General features: G+C 58.1%; 3 protein-coding genes across 4 annotated transcripts; 2 read left to right on the top strand and 1 right to left on the bottom strand.

Moving 5' to 3' along the window:
• Nucleotides 1-26: 26 nt before the first annotated feature.
• On the top strand, nucleotides 27-5,133 carry SF3A2 (splicing factor 3a subunit 2). The gene is made up of 9 exons (XM_088526787.1): nucleotides 27-81; nucleotides 797-967; nucleotides 1,448-1,519; nucleotides 1,811-1,857; nucleotides 2,194-2,303; nucleotides 2,932-2,981; nucleotides 3,279-3,419; nucleotides 3,964-4,032; nucleotides 4,650-5,133. Exons 2-9 carry the CDS (start codon nucleotides 842-844, stop codon nucleotides 4,980-4,982), a joined length of 948 nt encoding a protein of 315 aa, XP_088382913.1. The 5' UTR covers nucleotides 27-81; nucleotides 797-841; the 3' UTR covers nucleotides 4,983-5,133.
• Nucleotides 5,134-7,359: 2,226 nt separating this feature from the next.
• AMH (anti-Mullerian hormone) lies at nucleotides 7,360-11,768 on the top strand. 2 transcript variants are annotated; one of them, XM_088526838.1, is made up of 6 exons: nucleotides 7,361-7,450; nucleotides 7,502-7,975; nucleotides 9,173-9,339; nucleotides 9,841-9,964; nucleotides 10,196-10,379; nucleotides 10,812-11,768. In XM_088526838.1, the coding sequence occupies exons 1-6, from the start codon at nucleotides 7,375-7,377 to the stop codon at nucleotides 11,725-11,727; spliced, it is 1,941 nt and encodes a 646-aa protein (XP_088382964.1). In that variant the 5' UTR covers nucleotides 7,361-7,374; the 3' UTR covers nucleotides 11,728-11,768. The 2 variants fall into 2 exon arrangements, with proteins under 2 accessions (XP_088382965.1, XP_088382964.1); XM_088526839.1 differs by having other exon boundaries at nucleotides 7,360-7,975.
• A 1,959-nt stretch (nucleotides 11,769-13,727) lies between these two features.
• Nucleotides 13,728-19,655, bottom strand: JSRP1 (junctional sarcoplasmic reticulum protein 1). The gene is made up of 9 exons (XM_088526825.1): nucleotides 19,637-19,655; nucleotides 18,051-18,149; nucleotides 17,294-17,365; nucleotides 16,275-16,333; nucleotides 15,811-15,949; nucleotides 15,253-15,405; nucleotides 14,836-14,910; nucleotides 14,451-14,581; nucleotides 13,728-14,264 (listed from the first exon to the last, which is right to left on the bottom strand). The coding sequence occupies exons 1-9, from the start codon at nucleotides 19,653-19,655 to the stop codon at nucleotides 13,728-13,730; spliced, it is 1,284 nt and encodes a 427-aa protein (XP_088382951.1).
• Nucleotides 19,656-20,436: the final 781 nt, after the last annotated feature.

Genomic DNA, 20,436 nt, shown 5'->3' with positions numbered 1-20,436 from the left:
CGGCCCGGAACCGCTCCCGCCCCGCCCGGAAGCGCTCGCGCCGGAAGGGCCCAGGCGCATGCGCGGGGGGCGCGCGGGCCGGTACGGGCCGGGCCGGGCCGCGGGACCCGGGAAGGCGGGGGGGGCCCTGAGGGGCCGGGGGAGGAATTGGGCGGTGGGGGGGGAGGTCAGTTCGTGTTCGGGGGTCGAGAGGTTGTGTTGGGGGTCGGGCCGCGCTGTGGGAGCAACGGGGGTTGTGCAAGGCCGTGCTGAGCGGTGGGGCAGGATGTGCTGGGGGCTCAGGGGGTGCTGGGGGAGTTTGGGGGGTGCTGGGGGTCAGGGGGTACTGGGGGGTTTGGGCTGTGCTGAGGGGCTGGGGGAGGCTTGGGAGGGGGGTCAGGCCTGTGCTGAGGGGGCCCCTTGCAGGGGGATGGGTGGGTGAGAGGGGGTTGCTCCGTGCTGGAGCCCTGGCAGGGTGGGGGCGTTGGGTCTTGCTGAGGGGACGGGCTGCGTTGGTCTGTGTGGGGGGAGGCCCTGGCCTCTGCTCCCGGGACGGGGGGGCTGGGGGGCTCTTGGCCTTCACTGAGATTGGGGTGGGTGCGAGGGGCCTCTGGCCTCGCGGGGGGGATGGGGCAGCTCTGCTTGGGTGTGGGGGGCTGCTGAGGCCTCCGGGAGGGACAGGGGGGGCTGTGGTCATGCCGGAGTGCGTCAGCCCCGAGGAGCTTGGAAAGGTCTCCGGTGGCTCATGGAGGTTTTGGATCATTTCATTCTGCTCAACTTGTTATCACTCAAGTTGCTTTTCCTCATTTTTCTGCAGACCTCTCAGTTTTTCGTAACTGTCTGAAGTACAGAAGGCCCCATCATGGATTTCCAACATCGTCCTGGAGGTAAAACTGGAAGTGGAGGCGTAGCCTCCGCTTCCGAAAGCAACCGCGACCGCAGGGAGAGACTTCGGCAGCTGGCGCTGGAAACGATCGACATCAACAAGGTGAGCGCTGCCCCGCTGCGTGAGCAGGAGCGGCGGGACGCGGCGCCCCGGCCTGCAGGCTGTGCCTGAGCGCGGAGCCTGAACGGGGCCGTTTGGATTAGGAGAGTTTTGGTGGAGAGTTGTGGATTTGAATGAAATATTTCTGCGTCTTTTAATGTGGGAGTTGCAAGAGAAACATTTGCGAAAGGACTGAACAGAGAGATGCCAATGCTTGTGTGTTCGAGGAGCCACTATTATGTTATTTTGGGGTTTCTCAGGGCTGGTTCGTATTTTGCTGTTTCTTCACAGCGGGATATGCTGTTACCAATTAACAAAATTACTATTGTTTGTCTCTCATATTTCCAGAACAATGTTATGCTAATAATGTAAACCCAGGAACTCATTCTTCCAGTTCAGCAGAAATTCTGCATTATATATTTTGATTGCTCTGTTGTTTTGCCATGTGTTTTGCTATAACTTTTTTAAAAATTCTCTTCCTAGGACCCTTATTTTATGAAAAATCACTTGGGTTCTTATGAATGCAAGCTTTGCCTAACGCTGCACAACAATGAGGTGAGTCTGTCTCCATCTCTGTGGAAATAAACCTTTCAGAATAATGTTAACTTCAAAATCAACAGTCCAGGGTGTGTGTAATGATTGCTGAGGAGGTGGTGACTGGCAGTGGTTTGTATGCTAAGCACAGCAGTTGTGAGCAGAATGCAGTTTTTGGGTAAGTTTCCTCTCTGCTAAGGGTTAAAATATCCTTGTGGTTTGGAGCACTTTTTGCCCCTCATGGGTGACATGCATCTCTCACTTCAAAAACAGCCCTTCATTTATCTTACTTGTGTCTTGCTTTCATTTCAGGGAAGTTACTTAGCCCATACCCAAGGGAAAAAGCATCAGACCAATTTGTAAGTTCTTCTCTCTTTTAGCTTTATTCTCCGTTGCTTAAATGCTTCAAAATTAAGATTGTGTTCATTTATAAGTCTCGAACTCTGCTCTGTAGCAGGACACTGTGCTTGAATACCCTCTGACTGCACTTGTTCTGAAGTAAAAGTGTGGCACTGGTGGGCAGGTATGGGCTGGACCTGCTCCAAACAATGGTGCCGACAAACTTGGTCTGGAGCTGAAGTTCAAGGCCAGTTATGGGGTTTCTGAAGAAAGGAGGAAAACAGAGCTTTAAGAGCAAACTGCATCGCTCTACATGAACCACGGTGTGTCTAAGCACCCTTCTCTCATGATTTCAGGGCCCGTCGAGCTGCCAAGGAAGCTAAGGAAGCTCCTGCCCAGCCTGCACCAGAAAAAGTCAAAGTGGAAGTGAAGAAATTTGTGAAAATTGGAAGGCCAGGTTATAAAGGTACAGCGGGGTGTCTGTCACGGCGGATACTTAATGCCTGGTGGAGCTTGCTAGAAGTGCAGTGCTGTGTGTATGAATTATTAATTAGTCTTTTTAGCAGATCTGGCCATGAATAAGATATGGACTTATCTCCCCATATACTTTATTGTTTAAATTATCCATGGAACATCTCTTTAGAACTGGCAGTTGAGCGAGAACCTTTTTAATAAGAGATTAATGTGCCTCAGTCACTCGGCTCTTTCTGTAACAGCGAGGCAGGAGATGGTGACACGGATTCAGTCTCTCCTCCCCTTGTTTTTGTGCTGTGCCATCTTTGCGTGATGCTCACAAATCGCTCATTGGATTTATGGCTCCATTTTTTTCCCTCAGCTCCTCATTATTTTGCTTGAACCTTTGGTCCAGCTCTCAGCCTTGTGTTGCAGTGCACAGTGTGTCAGGGTGCTTGCCCCACAGCAGCTGAATTTCAGTAGTGACCCATAGCAGCTTTGGCTAAAGACAGCGTAGCATTTTATTTGATAAATGAAAATAATCTCACAGTGTTTTGTTGAGCTTTATGCATTTTTTAGAGTCCAAGCAACATTATTTCTGCCTTTACGTGTGGTACTCAGTGTTCCTATTGCCTTTACAGTGACTAAACAGAGAGATCCAGAAACGGGCCAGCAGAGCCTTCTTTTCCAGGTAAGGGCACTGTTAGGTTCTTAGTGTCTGTGTTCTCCAAGTAGAAGAGCTGCTAAGTAACTATTTCTTTCTAGGAAATATGTGAAAAATAGGAAGCCCTCTTCTCACTAGTCTGCAGCTGATGGTATTTGTGTTTAGTGGATGATCCGTGATTGTATGTGTCAAGGCAGTTCCTTTGGCAGCATTTAAGTGTTCCTTGTGGAGCTGATCGCTTTCTTTGTAGTTGGAGGGTTTTTTCATAGGAAGGGGGACTGAGAAGGGAACGTTCTCCTTGATGTTGCAATAACTCTCGCACAGATCGATTACCCGGAGATTGCGGAGAGCATCATGCCCCGGCATCGGTTCATGTCCGCGTACGAGCAGAGGATCGAGCCCCCCGACAGGCGCTGGCAGTACCTCCTGATGGCAGCAGAGCCCTATGAAACCATCGCTTTCAAGGTAAGACTGGAGATTAACTGATTACAGGGAGAGTTCCCCTTCTACGTTTTCTGAGACGTTAATCATTTTCTGAGACATTAATTCCCAGTGAGGAGCAGTTCAGGCATATTCTGTTCTAGGCTTTGTGGGGTTAATAGAATGGAGAGGGGAGTAAGGAAGAGATGGCTGGAAGTCATTAAATCCCATTGAGATTTGGTGGAGGACTCTGGCATGAAAACTAGGCTATGTGTTGAGCTCTGGGGAGCCATGGATTTCTCAGTGTCTGGCACAGAAAGGAGCCTTCTGGGCTTTGCTCCTCAGCCTTTGTGCAGATGTTGAGAGGGTCTTTTTTTTTGCCAGCACACTTGTCCTTGACCGATAGGAGAGTAACTTAATTCTTTCCTGCTCCCATCTCTATCTAATAACATCCGAGACCAGTGCATCTCACAAAGGCCTGGAATAACTGTGCTTATCTCGCAGGCTCTTGTGCTAAAAAGGGCCATTGAGCTAATCTGGCCGTGCTAAGAATAGCTCCGTAGCTCCGTCGTCTTCTTTTTTGTTGCAGGTGCCAAGCAGAGAAATCGACAAAGCAGAAGGGAAGTTTTGGACCCATTGGAACAGGGAGACCAAACAGGTAGCTAGAGTGATGCAGCTTCTTTCTTGGGGTGGAAGAGTGTGGAGTGGAGAGGGTTGTACAGCTGCTGCAGAATTGAATTCCTACATGGAACATAAAGAAGGAATTTCAGTCTTTTGGCTGTGAAGCTAGGTCCAAACGCTTCAGGTTTTTGTTTAGTTGCTTCTGTTTGTGAAGTAAGACACTGTTCGCTTGACGAATCTCCCTGTATGTGGTCTTGGTGAGAATTTAGTGTGGGACACAGAACCATGTGAAAGAAATGTGCAGTCAGCAGCAGAGCAGGGCAGCAGCAAACACAGCACGGGCGGCCTATACGGGCAGTGTGTATGGGTTCCTCACTGCTGCCTTTGTGCACCCAGCTGTGATGAGCACATGGCACATATGTACCCATGCTGCGGGGGATGCCCAGTGCTAACCCCAGCACTTTAATCAACTTTCAGAGGGTTAAAATACCGGGCAAGGCTGGCAAAGGCCCTCTGGGCGGCCAGGGTGGAAGTTGAGCTGTGAAGGTGACAGTCAGGGAAGACCCGAGTGCCCGGAGCAGCGAGGGGCAGCGCGGCTGCCGTGCGCTGTCCCCCGGCGCGGTCATTCCCTTCTCTCTGTTTCTCCCCACCCAGTTCTTCCTTCAATTCCACTTCAAAATGGAGAAGCCCCCGGCTCCCCCGAACCTCCCTCCAGGGCCCCCGACCGTGAAGCGGCCGCCGCCGCCTCCGCTCATGAACGGGCTGCCCCCGAGGCCGCCGCTGCCGGACTCGCTGCCACCGCCGCCGCCGGGGGGGATGGCCCTGCCGCCCATGCCCCCCTCCGGACCAGTGCCACCTCCGCCAGTGCCACCTCAGCTGCCACCAGCACCCGGCGTGCCCCCCCCAGCTCCTCTGCCACCCATGATGAGACCTCCGCTGCCCACCGAGGGGCCGGGCGCTATCCCCCCGCCGCCTCCCTCCAACTGAAGCCCCTCCTGGACTCAGTCCCACCGGACTCCTTTGGCTTGGGTGTTTTTATAGATGTATCAGAACTGATTCGGATAATTTTTTTTTCCTTGTTTTATATCCCAGTGATTTTGACTAAATCCAGTAGATCCATTAAAAGGTTTTGAGCTTTGCTTTCTCCATTTCCCTGTGTCTTGGCTTAAAATGTTGCTTTGTGTTTACTTTCTTTAGTCTAAAAATATATAAAAACATTTTTGGTCTGGTTGTATGCCAGAAATTATCCAAACAGGAGAAAAAGAATTAGAAATCTCTAGGCACTTCACTTACTTCTACCTGAGGAAACTATATTAACAATTCAGTTGTGTTAGGGCAACGTAGCTCCGTTTTAGATTGCTTGCTGTGTATTCTGTGAATATCCAGGTAGTCAATCAGTTGACATTCAGCTGTGTTGTATGTCAAACAGTTCATTTGGTGATGGGCAGCTCTTCATAGACTCACCAAAAGGGGTTTTACTTTATTGTTGTAGGACCAGCAATTGCAGTTGTGGACAGATTTTAAGGCAAGTAGAAGGTGCTAAATGCATTTTTTCCTCTGTCCATGCTGAGTTCCAGTGAACCCCAACGCGCTGCCGGGGCAGCATCAGGAATGTTTCGTGCCGCGTCCGAGCGCGGCTGCAGCGCAGGCGTTTCCAGCTAGAAACACGCAGCGGTTCAGCGGAGCAGTGAGTGTGCCTGCTGCTCGGGAGTCCTTGGAAGCGCCGGATAAGATTAACTGGCAGTTCCAAACAGATAATCTTCCTTCGCTCACATGCAGCTGCCTAGTTCCTTCCCAGTGCTCGCTAGGCTGTTTATGGGCTTCCAAACCAAGTTTTTATTAATTTGTTGGTGCTCTCATTACCTTTGACAATGCCAGAGATTCTTGCAATGTTTAGTCAAAAGACTTTACCCAAACTGCAGTTACTGTTAAGCTCTTAGTTTATTGCTGTGATTCGTTAAAGTATTATCTGTTTGCTTATGAAGCACCTACTGTCATTGTGTATGATTTTTATTGAATATATCCTCTCACAGGTAGATGAGTTGTGGCCAGCTTTTAGCCCTCTGCGTGTTTGTTTTTTTTATATATACTAAATATTTCTTAGGAATGATTGTTTGGTTCTCATTAAAAAGTAGAAGCAGCTCTGAGATTTCTCCTCTCTGCTTTCCAGGATTCATCTCATCCAAGCGGCGCGTCTCAGCACAGGAGCCCCGAGTGCCCTGTGGGTGAAGGGGCTGAGCTGGCGGAGCCTCGACTCGCTCTTTGCCAGGGTAATGGGTATAAATTAAAACACAGCAAGTTCCATCTCGATGTGAGGAAGAACTTTTCTGTGAGGGTGCCAGAGCCCTGGCACAGGCTGCCCAGAGAGGTTATGGGGTCTCCTTCTCTGGAGATCTTCCAAACCCACCTGGATGCCACCCTGTGCCACGTGCTTTAGGTGTCCCTTCCAACCTCAACCATTGTGGGATTCTGTGAGCATCTGGCTCTTCTGCTAGAGCCCTTGAGCTCTGTGTTCAAAACCTTTGCCTCTTCTGATGGCCTGGTGCAGATCCCACCCAATCTTGAAACAGAAAGATGTCCTGGATAGAGAGAAGGATTCCCTGGAGTGGGTTAGGTGGTTGCCATTATTAATTCCAAATACTATAGTGAATATTGGTATCTAATTGAGGGAGAATCCTTATGATTCTCACACGTGTTTGAGACTTTCTAAGCCCTGACCTAGCCAAGTCTTAAGTACTGAAATGTCTCCTGCCACATCCCTTAAGTGCATTTTACATTTACACTTGTAGTTTCACGATGTTGGGCAGAATAGTTTTCAGGAGGAGCTGGATTAAGAGCCTCTCTCAGGCAGTCTTTCTGAACTGCAAGGTGCACAAGGTGGCTTTTCAGTGAGGAAAGAGGGAGTAAGAGAGAGAAAACTCTTTCTCCACACTTACTTCTTAGTTTCTTGCTGTTATCTCTCTTTATCCTTCTCCTAGTCTGGCTAATTCTTCACCCCTAGTGTCTCATTGCTGGTGGGAGTAGTACGTACTAGTCTCCATGAAGACTCAGGTCTAGACTTCCATCCTCCTTTAAAAAAAACATCTGAAGTCAAGGACAGATGTCCCTACAAGAAAGGGAAACAGCTTTATTTATTTATTTTTTTTTTACTTTTCCAATACTACATGAAAACCCAAAAATAGAACAGAAAGTTTCTTTGAAACATCCCTCCCTCCTTTATAGCATGACAGCCTCTGTGCTCCTCAAGGGAGGTGTGTTGTGCGTTGTCAACTCAAGGCCACTGCCTTTTGAAAAGGGAGACGCCGTCCTCCCCTCCACACAACCGCCTTGAGAGATGCCACTGAGCGAGCCCAGAGCCAGGAGCAGCTGAAGGGGGAACATGAGGGCGGCTCTCAAGGTGCTTCTGCAGTGCCTGGTGCTCTTGCTCCCCTCCCTAGCACTGCCAAGGAAAGGGAGCACTGGGGACTGGCTCTCCCCTACGGAGGATCTAGAGCCGCCTCTTTCAGCGGAGCTGGGACTCGAAGGAGAGGAGAGGAGAGAAAACACGAGTGTGCACGAAGGAGCGAGACCCGGCTCGTTGGCCAGATCAAAGGTGGCCGTTGCTGCTCGCCTCTTCTCCAAGACTGACCCAGGAGCAAGATGCCTCCAGGTGATCACTGAAAACAGGGGCATGAGCTGGGCTCGCTCCAGCCTTCACCCTTGGCCTCTCGGGGGGCTGGAAGGCCCAGTGTGCAGGGTGAAAATGGAGCAGGACGGGATGTCCCCGAGGCACCTGGAAGTCGTGGGTGTCCTCACCCGCTACGAGAGCCGCTTCATCAAGCTCTTGAGACAACGCGCCAGCTGGGAGGGAGCCGATCTCAAAACCTTTGGGATGTGTCCGCCGGGGGATGCGCACGCTGCCCTCCGCTCCCTGAGACACATCTGCACGCACCTGGCCGAGCCGCGTGACGACCGCTTCCTCGTGCTGCACCTGGAGGAAGGTAGGTGCTGCCCCGAGCCTGAAGGAAGAGGCTTGAGCGCCCAGGCAGAAACCGTTATTTTATAATTCTAAACTAGAGATGCTGCCAAAAAAGAAAAAATTTGCAAGGCTTTAAAATTAGTCGACATGTTTAAGAAACTCTTTTCCATTTATATTTTCAGGCAGCTGCAGTTTGAGCAGTGATGACAGCGTGTGTGCAATAATGTGCCTTGTCTTTGGCATGATACTGTGGTACGGGGGTGTTATCAGTGGCTTTTGTCCCCGTTTTGCTTTGCGTTAAGAGGTTTTCTCACATTCTGCCTAAATTATTTGGATTTCCTAGGCAGCCCAGGACTGATTCTGACTGCTGGAGAAAAGAGAGGAGCCAACTGGACCTGAGCGGTCCTGCCACAGAGTAAACTTTTCTCATCACAGCAACCGAAACCATGTGCCACTATTTCATGCTTAATATTGGCCTGAACATAATTTTTAGAGTTTAAGTTTCACATGTAGATCGAATATGCATATCAGTTCTGTTTTGAACATTAGTTACACGCTTGAGGGAGGACTGCCCTGTTCAATGCTTGGATTTAACCTGGCTTTCTGTTTAGCGAGAGGTTCACGGTTGCTTTTCCAGCCTTGGAAGTTATTTCCTCCCCCTCGGAGGTTTTGGATTTGCAGCCGAAGTCGCCGGTGTTGCTGGGCTGCGGATAGGGCTCTTAGCCGGGCAGTGCTGACCTGCGGCCCTGCAGGTGCTGACAACCAACCGCAACGCGATGGCCGAGACCTTCCCAAGCCGCCGGAGAGACTAAACCTGGGGAAGGCTTTTCCTCACGGTTTCTGTCTTAGAAATTTGCGGGAGGAATTCTGAGCGCGAGGCAGCGCTGGGGCTGCCCTGCTGAGCGCATCCCGTCCTGGGAAGGGGGAAGGAGATTTGCAGCTGGGCGGCTTCCTGGCTCCGTGCTCTTCCTCGGCCACCGAAAGGTCCCACAGGGGTAACGTCTCCCACCAAGGGTCTCCGTTCAGCCCAGGTGCTGGTTCAGAGGACAGTGACACCTTGGCCATGGGCAACTGTGCTGTGAAGTGACCAGCCCCGCCACGGAGGGGGAGCCGTGTCTGTGCGCCCGGCTCTTCCCCGCTGCGCAGGAGCAGGGGCCCCGGGCGCTCCCTGCTCCCCGCGCTCGGCTGCTCTTGGACTCACACTCCCTTTTCCTTTCAGTGACATGGGAGGCCCAGGCCAAGCTGCGCTTCCAGCTGCTTTTCCAGGCGGCCGTGGGGCGCTCGCTGGGAGGGCTGCGCTTCGCCCTGCTGCTCTTCTACGTGGGCAGAGGCGCCGCGGAGCCAGCGGAGCTGCTGGCGACCGGCCGGGGGCTCTCGCAGGAGCAGGTGGGTCCGGGTCCGGGTCCGGCCCGGGCAGCAGCCCCGCGGCGGGCCGGGAGGGGGCGCTGCTCCCCCGCGCTGCCGCGGGGCCCGGGGAAGGCGCCGGGGCCGCGGGCCCGGCCGGGGGGACACGCGGCTCCCCCGTCCCGGCCCCGGGGCTCCCCAGCCCGGCCGGGGAAGCAGCCGCTTCCCGGGACACGTTGGAAGTGCGCTGGGCCCTTGGGTCCCCTCCTGCCTGCCTCGATGCCTGGTTTGCACCTACCTGGACTCCTGGGCATCTCGCAAAGCCACCGCTTGGCCCTGCGGTTGGCCAAGCGTGACTGTTTCCAGGGTCACCAACGCATCTGCCCCCCGGCACTGCTGGGTCTCTGGGTCACGGTGGTCACTGCCAAACCTTGTGTTGAGTCAGGCTCAGGAGGAGCCAGGAAGGACCAAAACGCGGAACTCCTTTTCCTGCCTCTCTCTGTGGTGTCTCACCCAAGGTCTGTGTCTTTCCTCTCTGTGCAGAGACTCTGCCTCTCCAGGGACACCCAGTTCTTGGTCCTCGGAGCCTCGGTAGCATCCGTGAACCGCACAGACGAGCAGCTCAGCTTTGAGGTCTCCTTGGCGATCTGGCACCGCGGTGGCGCAGGTGCGGAGCCGTGGCTGAACGCAGCCCGAGCTGCGGGGGACGCGGGCCTGCAGGAAGCCCCTGGCAGCCGGGGAACCTTCTGCTAATGGTCTCTGTGCCCTGACTTGGGCCTCATCTCAAGCCTAACTGTAGCAAGTGGAAGTCTGTGGGCTCCAGTGGGGACTATGGGGCTGCATGGTTATGTGGTGTGGGGCCCCGAACCGCTCTCCTCCCCACATCTCTCCCTGCCAGGTGCCCCCCTGCCCTCCGCAGAAGTCCAGCGGCTCCTTTTCGGCTCCGATGACAAGTGCTTCACCAGGATGACGCCCGTGTTGCTCCTGCTGGCCAAGGCACAGAGGGAAGAAGATTCTTTGGCCGCTTCCTCCTACCTCTCTGCTGCCGGGGTGGTGGAAGTGGCTCCGTATCCCCAGCTCAGGTCTGTGGGCTCCAGCACAGCCACAGAAAAATACAGGGACTGGAAGCCAGGAGGGAAAGGGGAGACAGTCCCAGCCCTTGTCCCTTGTCAGGATGGGTAGTCCAAGGATTGGGTGTCTGGAAGGAGCTGGGGCTGAGGGTGCTGGCCTGGGGTGTCTGGCTCTTTGCCACCCAGGACCTGACACTGGGCTCCTCACTAGCAGCCTGGCATCCCCACGGGGAGTGACCTGTGCTGGAGCTGGGAGCTTTCCGGTCAGGTTGGGGCTGTGTGTGCGAGGGCTGGGACATGGGGCATGTTGAGGGACCCTCTGAGTGGGGGCTGTGTCCAGGAAGATGGGGGCTGGCCCGGTGGGAAGGGGATGCCCTGGTCAGATCCATCAGCCCTGGGCTGCAGCAGGGCCCCTGTGACCCCATCCCTGTGTTCCCCTCGCAGCCCCCCCGAGACTGGCAGTGAGGAGCTGCCGTCGCCCACCCTGCCGAGCTGGGTCAACGCGTCGGCCCCCGCGCCCGGCGGCAGCAGCCAGTTCCTGGACATCCTGACCAGGTTCATCCGCCAGGTCCTGAGCCCCTCCAGCGAGCCGCCCACCCAGCCCAGCTCCCACCACTGGCTGGACTTCCAGATGATGGAGACCCTCCCTCACCAGCTGCTCAACCTGTCGGAGAAGGCGGCGCTGGAGCGGCTGGTGCAGTCGGAGGAGCCCTCGGTGCTGCTCTTCCCGCAGGACAGCGGCGCTCTGCTGGAGCAGCACCTGGGCGGCTGGCAGCCCGAGGGCACCGTGCTGCAGCTGCTGACGGGCAAACTGCAGGCTGTGATCCAAGAGCTGCAGGACATCCCCTCTTTCCAAGCCAACATGGGGCTTTTCCAGCATCTCCTGAGCTTCTGCTACTACGCGCCGGGGCCGGGTGAGGGCCAAGCCGGCGAGCAGCCGCCCGGCTCCGGGAAGCTGCACACGCTGCTGCTGCTCAAGGCGCTGCAGACGGTGCGTGCCCGCTGGCAGGAAAGGAGGAAAGTCCTGCGGCAGAACCGCAGCGCCCGCCACCAGGCGCACTGCCGCCTGCAGGAGCTCACCATCGACCTGCAGGACCGCAAGTTCATCGTCATGCCCACGGTGTACGCGGCCAACAACTGCGAGGGCCCCTGCAAGCTGCCGCTCTCCACCCGCGTGCCCAGCTACTCCTCGCACACGGTGCTGCTGCTGGGCATGCAGGAGCGGGGCTCGCCGCTGCGGCGCGCTCCCTGCTGCGTGCCCGTCCGCTACTCGGACCAGCTCATCATCAGCGTCTCCAGCGAGGGGCTGGAGGTCCGCAAGTTCCCCAACATGGTGGCAGAGGAGTGTGGCTGTCGGTAGGGGCTCCTGGCCGCGTCCCGGCTCTCGCCGGCCCCGCTCCTGCTTTGCCCTCACAGCTTGGAGCGGGGCCTCCTCGCTGAGGCGCGTGGCCCCCGCCTGCCTCTTCCCCGTGGGTTGGTTTTAGTCTTGCTCTGGTTCTGGGTTTGTTTTCAGCCTTGCCGCTCCTCGCAGAGCTGATTTGCAGCCTGCTCTTTCCCTGCTCCCTTCCAAGAGGCCGGTGCACGAGGAGGTCCAGGCTGCTGCCCGCTTTGGGCTGGGGAGGTGCAGGACAGGCAGGGCAAGACCTGACTGATGCAGTGAAGGCCACGACTGCTTCTCCACTGCCTTCTGTTGCTGCAGCTCCCTGCGGAGGGCACGCGTTGCTTCCCCTGCTACCCCTTCGCTTGCAGGTGCTTGGCTGTGCCCGAGACCAGCCCAGGGCCTGGCACGAAGCCCGTGCTGTCCCCATTGCTCCAAATGCTCCAAGGAGCAGGACAGGCAGCACCGTCCCCGCTGCGGGCGCAGACAAGGCCCGGCCCAGCTTTGTGGCTGCTGCTCGCACCATAAATAGGACACGAGCTGCTCCCCCCTGCCCTTGTTGGCAGCGTCCGTCACCTCCCGGGCCGCGTTAGTGCCAGGGCACCTGTTCTGCATCCGATGTCAGCCCCAAAGAGCCCTCGGGGGCTGCACCCAGATCATCTTCCCAGCCAAGCGAGCGCCCTGGGCGCGCAGCTGCCCTGCTCAGCCGTGCACGCGGCTCCCTGCTTCCCGCTGGATGCAGCAACAGGAACGAACGGGAAGATCCTCCCTCTGATCAGGGAGATCCCGCGCTGCCCTCCCTGCCCCAGCACCGGTGGGACCTGCCCGGGGCCCAGCATTGCCCCAGGAGCAGGAGACCCTCCCCCATGTCCCCCCGCGCGCAGGGACCGGCCCGTTGGCTTCGCCCGGTGCCCTCGCAGCCGTGGGGCCCTCCCAACACCACCCAGGCCTGAGTTTCGGGACAACACACAGACAGAGCCAGGACCAACTCTTTTTTTTTTAAACATTCTGTTTAATACATTATTAAAAATGAGAACAGTTTATTTTAACCTCTATCGACATAGTAAATACTGCAATCTGCCGCGGGTTGGGGCTGTTGACATCTCCTGTGGTTGCTACAGCGCTGCGCGATGCCGCACTTGGGGTTTGTTCCTAAAAGCTGCTCGGTGAAGGCAGGTCCCCCCGGAGCCTGGGTTGCCGGGCTGGGTCAGCAGCGCTTCGTTTCCAGCAGCTTCACTTCATCCTGTGGCGGCACCAGGGCCTGGCCACGTCTTTGTGCTCCTTTCCCTGAAGTCCATCCGAGGGTGGCAGCAGCCTGGCTTCTTTCACCCGGAATAAACTTCTCTCTCTCATTTGCTTTAAATAAAACAATTACATGAATTCAAGCGCTGAGTCTGCTGGCAGCCTCTGTTTGCCTGTATCGCGCCGGCGGCTCCTTGCTGCCAGCACCAGCCTGATGCAGCGGGTACCACGTGGCGGGCCTGGTTTGCAGAGCAAAAGTGAGGGGTGAGAGGAGTTTACGGTGGGGATGGAGGGTTAGCAGGAAGCCCCAGGGAAGAGAAGCTCATTTGCCCAGTCTTTTCAGCTTGCCCCTCTGCATCTAATCCAGAGGGGCCCAAAGTCCCCAGGGAGGCTCGGGCCAGGCTGCTCTATCTGGCTGGTGCCTCTGCTTGGAGGTGCTGGAGCGTTGGACTGCGACGCCCGGCCCCGGGACAGGTGGGATAAAGATGTGACGTGACTCGGGTAGGAAACAGGACCCCGGTGTTGTCACCAGATGCTGCGACCACACGAGCTGCTGGCTCCTCTCGAAGCAGGGGGTGGGGGCACGGCTGGGGCCAGGGGTCTCGGCAGACGGATGGAGTCCGGGTGTCTCCCGGGAGCGCGGGAGGACCTCGGCCCTGGGGGGCTGGCTGGGGGAGTTTGGACCCCCTGGATTAGGTGTCGTTCAGCCCCTCGTTTGTCCCGGCACCGCAGCTGGGCTCTCAGTCACGTTTCTTGCCGTCCCTGGGCCTGGCAGTGCCCTCCTTCCCTGGGGCCGGTGCCTGCTGCTCCCAGGGCTTCTTGCCCTTCTGCTCTCCTCGCTGCTGCCTCCAGTCCCGCTTGCGGCCGTCCTCGCGCTCGGCCTTGCCGGGGCGGCTCTTGCCCTCGTCCTTCCGATGCTCTTCCCGCTCCCTCCCTTCTCGCCTGCCCTCCTTGCCCACCCGGCCCCGCTTCTTGTAGGGCTGCAGCTCCGGCTCCTTGGGCGCCCGCGGGGCTCTGCCGGCCTTGTCCTCGGGGGCTCTGTCCTTGGGTCGTGTCTCCTTACGGCTGCTCCTCTCTGTCGGGGCCGCACGACTTTCCTTGGGCTTCTCTTCTTTCCTTTCCGGACTTCTGGGCTTCTCTCGGCTCTTCTTCACCTCAACCTTGGCTGGAGGCTCCTCTGGTTCAGCTTCGGGCTCTTCCTCTTCATCCTCTGGCTCTTCCTCTTCATCCTCTGGCTCCAAGCGGCCAAACCATTTCTTGAAGATCCAGGGCTCGGCCTGTGAGGGGAGCAGAGCGGGCCGGGCGCTGGCTCCGTGCTCCCTGCAGCCCTGCTCTGCCCTCCCTGCCCGGCCAGGCCTGCAGACACCCGCCTGGGACCCCTTTCCCACCCATCCCTTGGGAGATGAGATGTTCCCACAAACGGGAAGTACCCAGAAGCCGCTGTCCCTCGCACCAGCCCATACCAGGTTGCCGTCAGCATCACTGTCATCGTCCCCGTCATCGTCCCCATCAGTGTGCTCCAACAGGCTGCTCTCGGGCTGGACCGGTGGGGCAGCCACCACTTTTGGGACGTCCTCCTTGGTGTCGATGACCTCTAGGACAGGACTAGGGTGAGTCAACGCTCTGGGGAGGCCGAGGGCCTCCATCTCTGTGCACACACAGAGGCCAAGGCTGCGTGGATGCCTCGCGCCCCAGATTAACAGCCCACCCTGGTCGGTGGTGCCAGTTTAGCACAGGGCTCCTGGGACCACCCCACTCAGCCACTGGCTTCCCTGGGCATAGCCCAGTCTCAAGCCTGACCCAGAAGAGCAGGATGGGCCTGAGCTGGACCCCAGCTCCTGAACCTACCGTGCACGGGCAGCGGCGGTGGCGGCGGCGGAGGGACTTGTCGCTCACTGCTAATCCCTTCCCTAGAGCAAGGTGCTGCAAGAGAGAAGCCAAGAGGAGGAGGAAGAGGGGACATGATGTTGGAGGGGATCTGGCCCCGCTGTGAAGCTGGGGCTGCTGCCCTTCGCCACAGAGCGTGTTGGGCTGACAGTGGCTTTTGCAGTGACTTTGTGATTACCAAATCCCTCCCTGTCCCCCCTGCAGAGACCATCCTGGGAGCAGCCACCAGGCTGGGACCATCAGCCCAGGAGCCATTCCCACAACCCGCTGCCTGGCCCTGCCAATTCGCCCTCCCTAAGTCCTTGTGAGCCCCAACGGCGCCGTGTCGGGGAGCAGGACTGGACCTGGCCGGCTCCTCGCCCTGCCGGCCCCGCTCACCTTGGAGCACCTGGAAGCTGACGCTGAGCAGGGCGACGAAGGAGGCCACGAGGATGCATTTGTTGAGGGTCAGCCCTTCCCAGATGAGCGGCTCCTCTGCGGGGTCCAGGCTTTCGGGCTCCACTTCGCTCTTGACGGGGAGACTCTTGGGGACTGGTGGGACAAAGGAAGGAGCGTTACGGGGAGGGCAGGAGCAGCGGGTTTGCACTGCAGAGAGGAGGGAGGAAGGCAGCTTGGGGGAGTGGGGGCCAGCAGAGCTGCTCAGGCTGTGATCCCAGGGCTCCAACAGGGTCAATCTGCCCTTGTTCCAGTTCTGTCCCACCACGGAACCAGCAGCAAGTCCCATCCTCACTTCGGGGGGACCACGGCCTCTCAGTGGCGCTGAGCTCATGGGGACTGCAGAGAGAAGCGTTTCTCCCATCACGGCTCCGCATCCAGGGGTGCTTTCTGGGCTGCCCGGCGAGGCAGGGTTGGTGGGGGGGTCTGTCCCTGCCGTGGGCCAGGCAGATGTTTGAGGGCAGCTCAAACACCCACACGTGGAGATTTCCACACACCTACCTTGGGGCCCGGCGGCGCCGCCTTTCGCTCCCACCTTCTCCGCACACTTCTTCCCCTCCGCCGGCTCCGGCATGCTCAACGCCCGCTCGCCTCGAGCCTCCCCGGAGATGCCAAGTCGGGACCTCTCCTCCTCTAGGCCCTGTGCGGGGAGCAGCGGGTGTCAGAGCATCACACGGCAGCAGCACCGGGGACGCCAGCAGCGTGGCTGGGCGGGAAGCAGGGCCATGACTGCGCGCGGGCGCCTGCTCCCAAGGCAGAGGGTGCTCAGAGCAGCGGGCTCAGGGCCCTGCAGATTCGTGCTCAGACTCTCTGAGGTCTAAAAGGGCTGAGCAAACGCTACTGCCGGACCCTGAGTGCTGCTAATGCAGTCTTTGGAGCATCCAAAACCCTGGCGCACGCATTTGCTTCATCTTAACATGCTTGGTAAAGGAAACACAGGCAGCTTTTTTATTATTGTTATTTGCTAGGATCGATTCAGCCACTAGCTGGCTCCCTGCTGCAGGGAAGGCGCTGGGGTGCGACCCTGCCAGTGCGCAGGCACGCGCGCATGCGCGGCTGCACCCCAAGGAGGCAGCACTGGAGGCAGCGCTGGGCGCAGGCCCCGCGTCCCACTGGGTGCAATCCCCTGAGCCCCGTTGGGTGCAATCCCCTGGACCCCACTGTGTGCAATCCCCTGGATCCTGCTGGGTGCAATCCCCTGGGTCCCGCTGGGTGCAATCCCCTGGATCCCGCTGTGTGCAATCCCCTGAGCCCCATTGGGTGCAATCCCCTGGGTCCTGCTGGATGCAATCCCCTGGATCCTGCTGTGTGCAATCCCATGGGCCCTGCTGTGTGCAATCCCATGGGCCCTGCTGTGTGCAATCCCCTGGATCCCGCTGTGTGCAATTCCCTGAGCCCCATTGGGTGCAATCCCCTGGATCCTGCTGTGTGCAATCCCCTGGGCCCTGCTGGGTGCGAGCCCCTGGATCCCGCTGGGCGCGAGCCCCTGGGTCCTGTTCAGTGCAGCCCTCCCTCCGGCAGCCGCCCTGTGCGTCAGAGGTGCTGGACTGGTGCCCTGAGCGAGCGCTGGTGGCCAGCGCGGCTCAGTGACAGCGACAGCTGAACGGGAGCCCTTTGGCTCCGGCGGGAGGGATGTGGGGCAATTCCGTGGGCACACCCTGCTCCTGGCTAAATGTCAGTGGGGGATGAGCCCCAGATTTGCTCCCCTAACAGGGGTCAGCTACACAGACCACAGCCAGAGCAGCCGGTGCCAGGGCAGGACACGACCTGCTGCCACCAGCACCCTCTCCTGGTCCATCAGGTGAGAAATCTCAAGCACTGGTGCCTCCATTGCCTCCATCCCAAGCAGTGCAGTCCATGGATGGAGTGAGCGGGTCCACGTCCAAGAGGGGCCTGAGAAACCCCAGCCCCTGCCCTGCCACCCCTGTCCCCGCTGCAGCCTCCCGGGCAGCGCCGCTGGCAATGCCGCTCCCGGAGCACTTACATGGGAGCTGCTGCTCGCCCCGTCGCTGCTCCCTGGCGCGCCGGCATCTGTAAAAGACAACCACAACACGGTCTGCTAAGCCACGGGCCGGCAACGGCTGGGCGCTCGGGCTGCACCGTCCCCTCGCTGCCACCGGCCACGCCGGAGGGCACAGCGGCGTTCCCGATCCGTCAGTGCGTGGCCCTGGGGCACGGCGGTGCCTGGCCTCGCGGCTGCTGCACGTGCCATGAGCGTCCCAGGGACGGCAAAAGCCACGGGCCAGCTGGGCGGCAGCCCGTCGCCTGCAGCATCATGGCACCGGCTCGGAAGACTCCGCTCTAAGAGCAGCACTGGTTGCACCCCCCCCAAACGTCACCTTCCTGGGTGAGCTAAAGCAGAGTGGGGACGGTGACATTCCTGCCAAACACAGCCGGGATACACCAGGACACACTGAAAACCTGCTGGAAATACACTGTTTGGGGGTGGGAGGGCAGATGCAGCTCAAGCTGTAGCTTAGACAGCAAGACAGAGCCCTGGCTGCTGCTCAGATCTTCAAGAAGGCCGTGAGCCACCGAAGAGGACCTTGAGTGTCCCATGTGCACCCACACGACGTGTGGATGGCAGGGACAGCAGCAAGGATGTGTCCAAGCCCACCCATCTTGCTCCTGGCACTGGGAGCTGCTTTGCCTCCAAACCCTGCACTTCCATGGCTCTTTCCAGATCCTAGCTGGAAAAGAAAGGTACCCTGAGGAGGAACCAGAACTCTCCAGTGCCTCACCACAGTGATGGGATTCAATGGATTCAGGAGCCTCCTGGGCTTCTCTTGACTTATAGCTGTTGCAGTCGGTCACTTTTGCATCTGTTCCTTTAGCATGAACTACAGCATTAAAGAAAATCCTAAACTGATCCCAACGCAAAGAGGACTTGGCTTTCAGCCCCTCTGACTTCAGCACTCACTCCATTGGGATCTGAACATTCCATCCACGCAAGCACTCAGCAGAAGAAGGAATTTCTGCCCCATTTGATCCAGAATCTGTTTGTTTTTCCCTGGTGGAACAAGGAACGCTGAGAAAAAAAAAAAAATCAGGGCCCGAGATGAAATCTAAAACATGATCCTGGAGCAAAGTACACAAATAAAAGGAAACCTTTTGGCAGAGGAACAGTAGCCTAAAAGATCTTTGCTTTCAACACGGATACCAAACATGTCTTTGGTTGTGTTTCAGCAATACCAGGGATGGCAAGTCTGGTCTTTTCTCTTTTGGGAAGCCTTGGACCTGCCAGGAAAACTCGGAGATTTTTGCTGGGAGGGTTCCTGGCCCCTGTCTAGAGCACAGAGACGAAGAATCGTTGGCTAAAGAGGTTTTCTCCCAAGCGCTCAACTTGTTTTTGAGCCACATAGACCTTCCCCAAACCTGAAGACACATCATGGCCCATGTTGGAAGGTAAATACAAACATCGCTCCTCCTGCCTTTCAAATAGGAGGAATTAAATTCCTCCTTCAAGCATTTTTCTAACCCGAGGGTCGACACTGCAAAACCCAGGAGAGGAACGAGCCCCTGCTGCTCTTTGTCACCTTGAAAGCAAAGACGCTGCCGCTTGCCACATTCCCCATTGCCTTGTGAGGTTGCCTGATACTTGTCGGCTAGTTGCCCATCCTCTCCCGAAAGCCCCTGGGAGCCTTTCCGAGGCCCTGGCGGCAGGACCCTGCCAGCCGGCGAGGCCACAGTTCCTGTTCTCACGTCCTTCCTCGGCCGCCTCCGAGCACTCCCCGTCTGCCCAGGCAGCTCTTTGGTGGCCTCAGGATGTCCCAAGTCTGTGGCCAGTACCTCTTGGGGACCTGCTGCCCTGTCACCTCGAGGGGCTAAACCGAGGGCATAAAGCAGATGCGGTGAGGAGGGAGCGGGACACGCGGGCGGATGCTGCGTCCTGCGGCCCTTAGCCGGGATCACGGGGAGTCGCAGGCAAGAGGGGGTCCCAGGGCTGCTTGTGGTGACTCCCAGGGCACGTAGGGTTCTGTGTTCCTGGCCCCATTCCCACACGCAGCCTCCAGGTTGGCACCTCCGCACGTGGTTGAAAACACCCCGTGCGCTTTCATGCTCCATCCTCAACCACCCCCGGCTCCCGCTGTGCCGCCCAGCTCCATGTCCAGGCGGGATTCGGATGGGATCTGTGTTCGGGGGGTGGATGGGACTGATCCTGCCCCGCTGCCGAACACCCTCCTGCCCTCGGAGGCTCCTCTGCAGCGCGGATGGGAGGTTCCCACCCCACGGCAGCTGCCCCGGCCAGGTGGCAGGGATGGCTCATCCCGGAGGGCCGGCCTCGGCCCCCGGCTCCCACTGGAGCCTCCCAAAGGATGGAGACAACCTCTCCACACGCCGGCCATGCCGCCCACCGGCCCCTTCCGAGCGCCACACGACCCATCCCGACCGCAGGGCTGCCGCCACCCCGCAGTCCCCAAGGACTGCCATCCCAAACCACCCCGAATATCCCCCCTTCGCTGCCGGCCCCGTGAGCGCCAGCCCGGGGCAGGTGACAGTGCCAGCTGCCCGCGGGGCTGCGGCCAGCGCGAAGGGTTAAAAGGCCGGCAAGGTCCTACCTAGGGCTCCGCGCGGCCGCCTCGCCTCCGCCGCCTCAGCCGCGCGGCCGGGGACGAACAGCGACAGCTGCCGCCTGCGGCCGAGCAAAATAGCACCCAATGGCGGGCGCCGCGCTGCGCAGGCCGCCCCGCCGCCCGCGCCTTAACCGGGCACGTCTCGCTTTTCCGGAGCGGGCCTTTGCCTTTAGCGGGGCTCAGAGACAAGTTGACAGCAATATTTAAAGGCAGAGGAAAAGTGGGTGCCGCTTTGCCAGGGGAGCTCCCGCTTTGCTCCGGCCTTCCCGACTCCCTCCGCTCAGGGCACCCGATGGACAAACCCGGCCCCAGCGTCGCTCCCTGACGCGCCGGTCTCTGCAGACTGTTGTACATGGCACCCTCTGTTTCCCATTATCAGCCTTCAAAACAACTTCCAGCACATTTTTTTCCCCTTAACATCACTCCAGGCTCTGTTTTTCTGATGTCGTGGTGATGTATGGGCATGGCCTGGCCCATGCTCAGGGTTGGAGGTTTCCCAGGATTTTTCACCCGGCTCCCAGGGCCGCAGCGAGAAGGGACAGGGAGGAGATGT

Source organism: Tinamus guttatus, unplaced genomic scaffold, assembly GCF_059628265.1.
Source record: "Tinamus guttatus ecotype Peru unplaced genomic scaffold, ASM5962826v1 Tinamus_guttatus_pri_ptg000254l, whole genome shotgun sequence".
Classification (NCBI taxonomy): Eukaryota; Metazoa; Chordata; class Aves; order Tinamiformes; family Tinamidae; genus Tinamus; species Tinamus guttatus.
Note: the sequence above shows the minus strand (reverse complement) of the source record. Positions and strands in the feature narration are given on the sequence as shown.